Source organism: Podarcis cretensis (assembly GCF_951804945.1).
Source record: "Podarcis cretensis genome assembly, chromosome: 6".
In the NCBI taxonomy this organism is placed as follows: domain Eukaryota; kingdom Metazoa; phylum Chordata; class Lepidosauria; order Squamata; family Lacertidae; genus Podarcis; species Podarcis cretensis.
Window position 1 is genome coordinate 57,483,455 of NC_137175.1, and position 11,494 is coordinate 57,494,948.

The 11,494-nt window shown below is 47.0% G+C and overlaps 1 protein-coding gene across 2 annotated transcripts; it reads left to right on the forward strand.

Annotated features, from left to right (window-relative positions):
• Nucleotides 1–3,035: 3,035 nt before the first annotated feature.
• Nucleotides 3,036–9,856, forward strand: CDKN2C (cyclin dependent kinase inhibitor 2C). Of its 2 annotated transcripts, XR_013839969.1 has the most exons (3): nt 3,036–3,302; nt 7,872–9,689; nt 9,730–9,856. XR_013839969.1 is itself a non-coding variant. In XM_079980700.1 (2 exons), exons 1-2 carry the CDS (start codon nt 3,174–3,176, stop codon nt 8,265–8,267), a joined length of 525 nt encoding a protein of 174 aa, XP_079836826.1. In that variant the 5' UTR covers nt 3,036–3,173; the 3' UTR covers nt 8,268–9,856. The 2 variants fall into 2 exon arrangements, 1 of the variants encoding a protein (XP_079836826.1); XM_079980700.1 differs by having other exon boundaries at nt 7,872–9,856.
• Nucleotides 9,857–11,494: the final 1,638 nt, after the last annotated feature.

Below are 11,494 nucleotides of genomic sequence, written 5' to 3' on the forward strand. Positions count from 1 at the left end.
GTTTTATTTGCAGCAAAAAAAAAAAGTTTGTCCAGAACTCTCCAACTCTGTTTTGGTGCTGAGGTTCAGCTTTGGAGCATGTTAAATAACAATAAAGAAAATGTCTCTGAAAATATATTGAGTGTAACAATTACTGTCCAGCCTTATATATTAACTACTGGGTTTATTCCTACTGACACAAACTAGATGTACTTTAGGCCTTGGGTCCCAAATGTGGTTCCTGTGGGCACCAAAGAGTTTTTGAGACTGGTAGCTTGCAAGGGCACTGCTATTTTCTTGTGTTTTCTTTTTCTTTTTTCACCATTGGTTGGCTGTCTGGAAAGCAAAATTCAGGCATGTAGCCATCCTCTCCTCCCTTTCCCTAGAAGGCCTCTAGCTCTAGGCCCCATGTGGGCATGTTTTACCTGCTTTGTTTGTGGGTGTTGTCTGCTTTTTCTTTCCTTTGGTGGGGAGCTGGTTTGTTTGAGGGTTATTTTTTTAATACTGCTTGGTTTTGCCTGTTTCAGTCATGCCGTCTCGTTATTTTGTCTGTGCTTTATTTGTTTTTGGGTGTGTTGGTGTTGCTTATAGCTGTGATATGTGTTTCTGGGTATTTCGTGGTGCTTACATTATAGGTTTCCAAATGTAACCCAGGCCCAAAAACGGTTGGGAGTCCCTGATTTGGACTTATTTAGCACTTTTGAGTCAACCTACCTTTCAGAGAGGACAACCTGTCTGGAGTTCATTCCTGGATTCTGTTTCTTACTTATTTTAAAAGGACATGTTGAACTTGATTCTGCAGCTCACTTAGGTTTGGTGCAGCTCCCATGCCTCATAATGTTTAGAATACATTTCAATCCACCTATATGAGGGGCATCTAAACCCTTTTTGCCCTACTGCCTTCTGTCTTGTACACCAGGGCGCCTCTCTTTCTCATTCCTGCACTGGAAATAAGCAGCAATGCTGACAAACCCCCTTTCCATTTTCTCCAAGGTGTAGCAGTAGACACAAGTCTGGCGGGAGGGCAACGGGGTGGGGTGGGAGAGAGAGAGAGAGAGAGAGAGAAGTGAACGTTTTTTCGTTTGCTACAGTCGGAGCAATCTGACATTGACCCTTCAACGTGACCTTGTCTGGGCCGTCTCCTTAGTAACGGAGACCCAGCGAGAGAAAACCTGCAGATCGCCTCCTTTAGCTACCTTTCTACCGGTCTGATGTCACTATTCCCGGGTAGCAAGGGGTGGGTGGGTGGGGGGCTGTGGAAAAGAAAAGGAATATTCGAGGAAGATATTAGCTATTTTGCTTCGCGGCGGGGGGAGAAAAAAATAAGATTGTGGCGCGGAGGGCACACTCACTACACGTAGCCTTAACTTTTGGCCCGCCTCCTTTACCCTTCTCTGCGCTGATCTGGCAAAAAATCCTTGCAAGCTTAAGAGAGAGACAGATAAAAAAAAAGAAGCGTGCTTGCATCGTTTTGGCGGCTTGGCTTGTATCTAGGGCTAGAGAAGAGATCTTCAGTGACGTCAAAACCCTATAGGGAGCCCTGGAGATGACAGGGGCTTGGGCGGGAGCGGGGTTTGGGATCGGTACGAAAGGTAGATGCAGCAATGGCAAAGCAGCAAGAAAAGGGGCACGCGCGCGCCAGCTTGTGCTTGGGGGGGGGCGCGATTTCCTTTCAAGTGCGCGGCATAAGTTCATGCGAGCCCCAGGCCCTCCGCGAGAGCAGGCAGGGCCCCGTCCGTTCGTCCGGCAACGCGGGACAGGGAGGCCTGCTGCTGCCCGCCAACAGCATCGGGGGAAAGAGGCGAGTGGGAGGCGCCCTCGGCGGGACTCGCCCTCCCGCGCAAGGCCTTCCTGCTTTTGCCGGCAACTCGCTGGCGCCTCCTTAAATCTCTGCCGTTAGAATGTGGGCGGGTGTTTCAAGTCAAAGAGCGCTCAAATGTTTTTCCTTTTCAAAAAAAGCTGATGCGGGGGGGGGGGGTGAGGAAAGAGAGAGAGAGAAAGAGAGGGAGGAAGAAGAAGAAAGAAGAAGGAGACCGAGAAGCGGGGAAGCAGCAGCAGCAGCAGCAGCAGCAGCAGGAAGAGCCGGCTTCCCTGGGCTGCGACCGGCGAAGGGCTCCTGCAGAGGGGGCTGCTTGCTTGCAAAGAGCCGGGCGAAGAGTGGCGACCCCGGCAGGCGCTTTTTGCAGGAAGCTGCCTTTGCCTCTCCGCAGCCTTTTCCAGAGCGATGCGAGGCAAAGGCTCCTGTCAAAGAAACGGCGGCAGCTCCTGAACCGCCGCCGCCCGGCACCTCTCTCTCCCTCGCTGCCGCCCGCCGTTGAATGAAGGCGGGTAAACCAGCAGCGGAGCGACGCCAGGAGAGAGACGCGGACGCTCCAGAGAAACGGCGGCGACTCCTCTCCCGCGCGCGCCTGTGCACAGGCTGGAGATCGCTGGCGACCGCCGAGCTCCGCCCGAAGCATGCCGCCGCCGGGTCCACAGAGCCCCCGTCGCCCTTGGTCGGGTGGCGCGGAGCAGGGGGGACTCCTGCGCTTCCAGAAACCTCGGGGAAGGGAGGCAGGGAAGGAGGGCAGCCGGTCTGGCAGCTCCGGCTGCGGTTAACTCCTTCGCTGCCGCTGCTTGGAGGAAAGGAAGGTCCTGGGGGCTGGTTTGTGCGACCCCCGCGAGACTACGAGGGGAGGTTCTTCGGCGGAAAGGATCGCGCGTCGGATCTCGGGCGTCCCCGTTGGAAAGAACGGTGAGTCCTTTCCTTTTCCCCCCATCTCCGCTTCCCTCCTTCCCTCCCCGCCTCCACCTTGTTCTTCACCTTCTCTGCTTCTCCTCGCACGTTTGGCTTAGCGCGGCCGTGTTTCTCTGGCCGCGTACTACACTGGCTGCAAGGGTACATATCAATTTATTTCCCACTGGCCAAGGTCCTCCAGGAGGGGGGGAGCGTTGTGCGTGTTAGAGGTGCAGAGATCTGCTTTTCAAGCGGAGCTGCAGCAGTGTGCGTCACGTGTGAACCCAAGGGGCGGGCTTTTGGCAAGGAGCTTCTTTACGAGTATTTACTACAAGGTCTACTCCAGAAGATTAACATCCCCACTCCTTCTGTCAGTTTCCGATGCCATGCCCGGCTAAAAAGAGCGATAGTAATAATAATAACAACAATAAAAATTGCAAGCGCAAGTCATCTGCTCGCTGCCGATCGTCCGCAAGGAATGGCCGAACCTTTTGCGAATGAGTTGGCGTCCGCAGCTGCCAGAGGGGACCTAGCGCAACTTATAAATTTGTTGGAAAATAATGTAAACGTCAATGCACAAAATGGATTTGGGAGGACTGCGCTGCAGGTTGGTATCCAGACGGACAGAGGCAATCTTTCGCCACTAGGTGAACTGGTTTGACGGGGACGCGAACCGTTTTTAAGAGGGGAGGAAAAAAAAAACACCCAGCATTTTTTAAAAAGCGAGTTGGTTGCCATATTTTATAACTTTAGCGGCTCCAACTCCCTAAAGTGACGTACTTTAAGTAAAACCGGTCAGTAATGCTTTTTAAAAAATCTCTGTAGACTAACTCGTCCACACGTTAATTCGATTTTTTTTTAAAAAAGAAAAACAACCCTTTTTCTGGGGCAGGGAAGCAAGTGGCGGAGGGGGGAGGGGGAGGGAACGAAACCATCCGGGCTAGGTCGTCTTTTACTGCAGGTCGGTAAACACCTCCTTTCTATTCTTTGAAATCCCGATTATATGTTTAGCTTTCTAAAAGCGGGGGTGCTCTCTTGCTGATGGGAGCGAGGTCAGTTTGGGGCTTCACTCTCGTGCTCTCTTTCTCTCTCTCCCCGCGGTGATCACTCCCCCCCCCCAAGTTTACTATCTGCACTGCATAGCTAAGATGTACATTAAAATAGTTGGGCGATCTGAATCTCTGGAAAGACAGTGCCCTGGATTATTATTTTTAAAAGTGTTTTGGTGGATCGCTACGCGGCGAAGATTTCCTTGCCGTAGGTACCATCCTTGTATACACCCATTTCCACTGTTTAGATTTAGAGGCGGCAGCTGGAGCCCTTCCAGTTCCTAAAACCCTGGACCCGCTGAAAGATGTTTTCTTTTAAGAACATCGTATAACGGTGCTGAAAGTGTTACAATGCACGAGGGAAAGAAAAGGGGGGGACGGACGGACAGTCACGCAAGAGATGTGGAAACGTAGGTGAAAGCCTGCGACTGGGTTTTTTTGATTTTTTTTTTTTTTTTGTGCCAGGCAGAGGATCAAGAGTGCAGTTGGGACTACTGATTAGGCTTCTCAAAGAAAAGGGATTTGTGCTTTAAACTACAAAAAGGTGATCCACATGTCTCATATGTTGGTGGGTGCTAAAAAGAGAGAGAGAGAAACAGAAGCCCCCTTTTGTAAGGGAGTTAAAAAATAATAATAACCCTGCCTGTGAGCTATCTACCCCCCCACTTTACAATTCCTTTCAATAATCCTTAAATTATTTCCTTTTCTGAGAGCGATGACAATGCCCAGAGGTCTTCTAGGCTCTTTTTCTTCTACCGACCTACAAATAGGAAAGCTTCAAGGCCCACAGGGCCGGGAGGTTGTTGAGTAAAGCAGGGTGTGTGTGTGTGTGTGTGTGTAGGTTTCTGCCTCTAAAATGGATCTCCAATTTCTCTTCTAAGTGAAGAACCAACGAGTTGTTGCAGAAGCAGATCACAACAATTGAGTGGCACATTTTGCCATTTTAAAAAATAATTGCAGGGGTGTATTTTCTAGGCAGAGATGGATCAGGGAACTCTCTTGGCTGCCCGTGTATCTTTTTCAACACCCACTTTTTATTGCTCCTTCATCGTAAACAAGGATTTGACGCACGCTACCAAATGTGCACACACACAAACTCCTCTAGAATAAAAGCTAAACATAGAAGGGGCTGACTGCTTATTTTCAGTATGTATAATCCAGAGAAAACTAGTGGGTGGATGATAGAATTTGAGAAAGTTGATAGTCAACACAGTCCCCAATATTGCTTACTCTATATTATACCAAAGAAAGTGAAAACACACTTTGGCTTTGGTCCTCTAGCTCATCCAGACAGCATTTTGCTATTATTTTCTCTGACCTTTTCTCCTTCCTCACCTTCTGCATTTTGAATTTGCATGTTTTAAAGCAGGCCTCTCTCTCTTTTAGATTTGGCCAAGGTCAGGTTTTCCCTCCTAGGCCTTTTCTTTCGTATCTGTCCCCTTCCCTTGTCAAAACAATACTACATCAGCAACCTGCACATCTGAAATGGTATACTAAATGAAACTTGTTCCACATCCTGATCCTGCTTTCCTTACTTACCTCAAATTGCACAAGGTGTCATAAGGCCCTGCTGAGTGAGAGTTTAAAATCTTTTGGGAGTACCTGTTGTGTTGGAGGTGTTGGGAAGCCACTCACCTTGCTGAGTGTTTTGCAAATACTTAACATTACTATTAATTTCCAGAAGACTTAGCAGTCCTCCTGGCTATTTGCAGCCCAGACCTGCCTGAGAGAAGTCAGATGCTATACAGCAAAGCATGCAGGTATCGCCTAGTCAATATTCCACATTGTAGAAGCCATTCACACTTACTGCTGTTGTATCGTCTGGCTCTCACTTCCCCACCCACCTCAACAAAGTTTGAGCATACTTATTTTTACAGCTCTTTCCAGTTTTGTTTACTGTAAGTGTTCCCCCTTGTTTATGCAAAGAGTGGAAGGCAAAATTCCTTGCAGTAGAAAATTGTATGGAGCAGATAGGCAGACAGACAGATAGCTATTCCTTTTGAGAAGAGTGGGTAGAACAGAGCTGGGGGTGGGGGTGGAATTGAAAGCAAATAAGGAACACACCATGCTTCAAAACTGGCTGTTCCAAAAAGAAAAGAACTTGACCGAAACATAACCTTCAGTGTGTGATATTACAAAAGAACTGACTGCAATTTCCCCCGAGTCATTGTGAAGATTCAGAATGCCTGAGGGTCTCTCTGAACGAGGCATACCGGCTCCTGTGCTGAAAAATATTATGCAGGTTCCATATTTCAATTTTTAAAATTATTTATTTTAAAATGGCAATATCAGACTACCTTTGCCTTAGCAGGAACCAGTAGGAATGATGCTGAATCATCAGAGCCATCCTTTTAGTGGCAGTTGGAGTGCTTTCACAAAAAGTAAAAAAAAAAGGGGGGAGGACCTTTAGGGAAGCCAACAACCTTTGAAAACTTTTCCATTCAAACAAAGCCTAAGAATTTGAGGAATATGTTTGTCCCTCTCCAATTATTAGAGGAAACCAGGATGTGTGTTCATTTCCATTCTTGCGATTATGGAGATACCAAATGAAACTAAGATTGTGATCTTCTTATGCACTCTTACTTGAAATTAAGGCTAACTGAATTCAGTAGAAGACTCTTCTGAGTAAAGACATTCACGAGGGTGCGCTGTCAACAGGTGTGGCACACCTGCTGTTCTCAATTATTCATGTGTCATCTTTTTAAAAAACAAGCAAACTTTTTAGTCTAAAATATAGACCTAATAGGGTTGTGTTGTAGCTCTCTGCCAAGGCAGGAGCAGAAGAGCTCTGATCCTAGTACTATTCCAGTCCTCTCATCTCATCATTGGAACTGACTTTCACCTTTCCTGGAGTTTTCTCCTTTCCCTGGCTCAGTCTGACAGAGTTTCCTTTTGGGTCTGACTCCATTTTTGTATTTCCGTGTGTCATGGTCCCCCCCGCACCCCCCCCCCCCAGAAACACATCTAAAGTAAATGCCCCAAAGCTTGCATTTCTACCAACAAGTCAGTGCAGTTCAATGTATTATCTCAACCTGCTTATGTGCCTTTGACTTCTGATATCATCTGTTTTGATATGACTAAATCGCACTTGAAGGTTAACAAGGGGGTGGGTGGGAAGAGTGGGATTATTGAATGCTTACGTGACTCCCGACCGTGGTGGGATGTTTGGGGTTGGTTTTTTTTTAATTACAATAAACCAACTGCTAAACAGACGCTTTGTCCGCCCCACCTCATCATGAGGACGAAGTATCAAGATGGGAAACAGTTTTATCTCCAGACCTCGTTATTTCACTCGAGGAAACGCGTCTAGGGTATAAAACCCCATGGGTTTCAGTGGGACCGGCTCCCCAAGGCTGAGGTCAGCGCGCAGGGGCTGAGGGGAATCAAATTGGCGGGGAAAACAGACGGAGGTTCCCTGAACGTTTTCGCCCTCCGCCCTCAGGATCCTCCGTCGAAATCATGTCAGCATGTTGCCAAGAAACACACACCCGCACGTTTTAAGTAGGTCTGCCACTTCAATTAATCCCTGTTCTGCGTCAGATACCCTCCCTCGCGACTCTTCTGGGGTATTGAATCCTTCGTAACCCTAAGAGGAAGGAATATCCCCCCATCGCCTCAGTAGAATTTTCTCCTTTAATTTTGTTTTTCCCCCTCCCAGCACAGGAATTCTGAGGGGCAATGGTGACTGGGCAGGTGGAATTTCTCCATCACCTGCCTGGGAAAAGACCTGAGCCTCTGCCTTTGTCACCCGGCTGTTAAAAGCGGGCTGGGGCGGGATGGCATCCCTTAGGAAGGGAGGCAGCGGAGCCCTGAGGACGGAGCAGTCAGGCGAGCTCGAAAAAGATAGCAGCTGGCGCCACCTTCTTCCACCAAAATGCTTGTACGTATTTAAGGTGTAGGGAAGGCAGAGGATAATCGTTAGGTGGGCCCCCCCTCACGAGCCCTCGACCCAGTGAAATACAAATCGATAGGCTGGGTTCTCCGACCCAGGTCAAGCGACGGCTCTCTGAGGTAAGGACGCCCTAGGGTGCTATGGTGAGGTACACGCTCGCGTAACGTGTGAACGCAACTCAGTCGTGTGCTTTTGTTTCCCCCTCCCCCTTGTCTTTCCCGCCTTTCCCCGTCAGGTGATGAAGCTGGGGAACCCGGAGATCGCTCGGCAGCTGCTTCGGCGGGGCGCCGACCCGGACCTGAAGGACCGCACCGGCTTCGCCGTCTTGCACGACGCGGCGCGCGCGGGCTTCCTGGACACGCTGCAGACTTTGCTGGAGTTCAATGCGGACGTGAACGTGGAGGACGCCGAGGGCAACCTGCCCTTGCACTTGGCCGCGCAGGAGGGCCACCTGCCCGTCGTGGCCTTCCTGCTGGAGCGCACGGCCAGCCGCGTGGGGCACCGCAACAGGAAGGGCGACACAGCCTACGACCTGGCTCAGCTCTACAGGAGGAGCGCAGTCGCCAAGCTGCTCGAGGGCCGCGCAGGAGGCAGCGGGCGGACGGAGGGCGCCGACGGCAGCGGGGACTGAAGCCCCTGGCCGCGCCTGGCTCGCTCGCTCGGACTCCGGCAGAAGGAGGGAGAGCTTCTGCCTTCCCTGCCCACCCTCTCCCGCCCCTTCTCCCCCGGTCCCGTCTCTCCATCTTAACCAAACCACACCAGTAAATATTGTAGGTCTCTTTCCATTGCAGACGTGGGGGTGATTTTCTTTCTTTCTCTGGAAGAAGAAGAAGAAATATCACGCCAGTAGCAGCAGCTTTTCTCAAAGGCGGGAGAATAAAACCAGCCTGACGGCCGGCGGCTTTCTCTCTCTCTCTCTCTCTCTCTCTCTCTCTCTCTCTCTGTCTCGCTCTTTGCCTCTGTCTCTCTTAATTCTTTTTTTACTTGGTTTATTCCGTCCCTTAAAAAAAACAAAAAACAACCCTCCCCTGCCAACACAATTTCCATAAGGACCCTCTTTATGTTTGCAGATGACTTTCCTCTTTCTTCTTCTTTTAAAGATCTTTGAAAGTTTACTGTAATTTCTCCTCCCCTCCCCTGAATATCATCTTGCCTAACAAAGGTTAAAAGAATATGAAAAAACACATGAAGGAGTGTGTGACATGATGTGAAAAGGGCTTCTTTGCCCAAAAGGGGGAGAAAGAGGATGGGGAATAATAACTTTGGTTGTGTTTAGATACATCTAGATACTTAACTAGATGGTGACACTAACAAAAGCTTTTGATTTTGTATTTCTTGCGATTGTGGCTGCCATCCTAAACCATTTGCAGTGCAGTCCTATATGTGTGTATTCAGAAGGAAGTCCCACTGAGTTCAATGGGGCCAAATCCTGGATTGCAGCCTTGATTTGAAGAAAGTAATGTTGAAATCATTGGGATTTACTTCAGAGTAAACGTGTTTAGGATTGAGGTTTAGTGGGTTAACAGAGTGTGCCTGTGCTGGTGCAGGGGAGGGAGAGAAGCAAAACGTGTCTGGGTGTTTGTTTTAATGTCGAAGGTTCAGAAATTCATCAGAAAAAAGTATTTGTTTTTTATAGATTTGTTTATAAAGATCAGTTTTCCCCTCGCTGAATTCCACATGAATAAGGTTTTACCAATTTGCTTTTCACAAAATGATATTATGACCACAAACACAGCAGTTTCGAAAACTGACCTTGCAATATGGAGATTAATTCATAAGATTAACTTGTGTTTACTGCCTTTTGGGGAGTGCTCCAAGAACGAGTCTTGTTTGGTTGAACACCATTTACTCCAGATAGTTCCATTTGTTCTCACATAATGAAGCCAGAACAAGAATGTCTTGTTATGGGTTAAGATTTGAAAACCGAGGTCAAAGCCTGCTTTTAGAAAGTCAGTGAATCACTTTAAACGTCATTATATTGAATAAAAGCTGAAGGATTTAAAACATATTTTAAAAGCAAAAATGAGAAGGGGGAAGTGATTTAAAATGGACTGTTTTAGTTCTGGTTTTTAAGCTTTCCAGTAGAAAAAAAGGAAGGGTGTTAAAAACATTTATTTTGCATAGGAATAAACTACAAAATCTATAAGAGTTTTATCACATATTTAAAATGCTCTCACTTCTGATACTGCTTTCTGATTAAAAGCCTCAATGTGTTGCGAAGTTTGGAGCATATCTGTTTTTATTTTCACCGTGTTCAGCAAATAATTTCTTTTTTAAAAAAATCGGACATGTCGCAGGACGGGGTGTGTGGCCCTGTGAACGAAAGGACACATTGAAGGATGTGATTATCATAAACATGGGGGAATGTGGAAGTGTTTTAATTCAAGATTTTGGGTTGCTACTTCCAAGAGCGCAACATAGCCAGCTCGGTGTCGTTTCCCTGTCTGCGAAACTGTAATATTAGGCTTGAGAAATTGGTAAGATTTGCCCCCTTCCCCATTTTTTTTTAAAAAAGAGTTTTAGAAGTGGCTCCGGACAGTTTTGTTCTCTGCTGAAATGAGTGTCTTATCTGAACTGCACGAGCTTATTCTGCACTGAACCGAGGTTTCAGAAGGGTCAGATTAAAAAACAGCGAGTTCCACCGCTAATAAAAACAGCGACCTTTACTGCAAGCCAGAATTTAACCCAATCATATCCTTTACTGAATGGTCTCTTTTTCTTGTGAAATCAAACTGTGGCCATTTAAAAGCAAACCAGAAGCCAAACGCTAACCCTGGATTTGCCATTTGATAAAGAATCTGATTTTTTTTTTTAAGGGGGGGGTGAGGAGTTCTGGTCGGTTAAGCATGCAGTTGTACCAGCTTAATGAGCTTTAAAGGTTTTAGCTTTGGTTATCCAAAAAGCTAAACTATTAATATTCGAAGCTGGTGGTATATATAGTGACAGGCCTTTTAACAAGCGACAGGAGTTGGCTAATGGGTTCAAAAACAAAACACGGAGAGACACAAAATATAGTCAAATTTGTCATTGCTTTGCATTATTCGCGCAAAAGAAACGTTATGAACTCAGCGTGGTTTCAGAAATGAGTTTTACGGTTCCAGGGCTGTAAGGCCAGAAGAAGAGGAACACTCATTTTCAAACAAGCAATAAAACCCCAAAGTTTCAGCATTATTTTTAGCCGACAAGAACTCTTGCCCTGGATATTGTCCGTCTAAAAGCAAAGAATGTGGATTTAGTCTCATGACAGACCTAACCAACCTTTATAAAATATTGCATAAGCAATTGAAGATGTTAGGCTTTTAAAAAAGTGCTTTATAGCCCAGTTCTTCCCATGACTACTCAGAGGTAAGTCCCCTTGAGTTTAGTGAGGCTTACATAAAGACAAGTGTGTATAGGATTGCAGTCTTAAGCTACGAACCCAAGAGCACTGCTGAAGGGTGAGTGGAAACGATCCTCAATACCATGAACACTATTATTTTAAGAGCGCGTTTTGCCAAGTAAGCAAGCTGAAGTCATATTTCGCAGGCAAGCCTCCTTTCAATTGCACTCACTCCCCATTAGAGTATGCGCAGGATCGTGGCCCAAGAGGTGCTTATTTTAGCGTGCTGATCCTTGGAACCAAATATCCGACACACACACACACACACAAACACACACTGAAATCGAATACGAATACATATGTCTTGGGGTTAATGTTTAATAAACAGTCTAATAATATAGATAGGGATGAAGAAAATGTCAATTGGCTGCGATGCGCTGGGCGGAGGGGTGTGTGCGTGCACGCACTATAGCGTGTGCCTGCTACAAGATAACTCCTGTAGTCTTGGAAAGTAACTAGCAAAAGTTTCCATTAAACTT

Coding starts and splice junctions, on each gene's coding strand:
- CDKN2C (XM_079980700.1), top strand. CDS start 3,174: ATGGCCGAACCTTTTGCGAATGAGTTGGCGTCCGCAGCTGCCAGAGGG. Junction 3,303..7,871: donor TTGGGAGGACTGCGCTGCAG/GTTGGTATCCAG, acceptor TTTCCCCGTCAG/GTGATGAAGCTGGGGAACCC.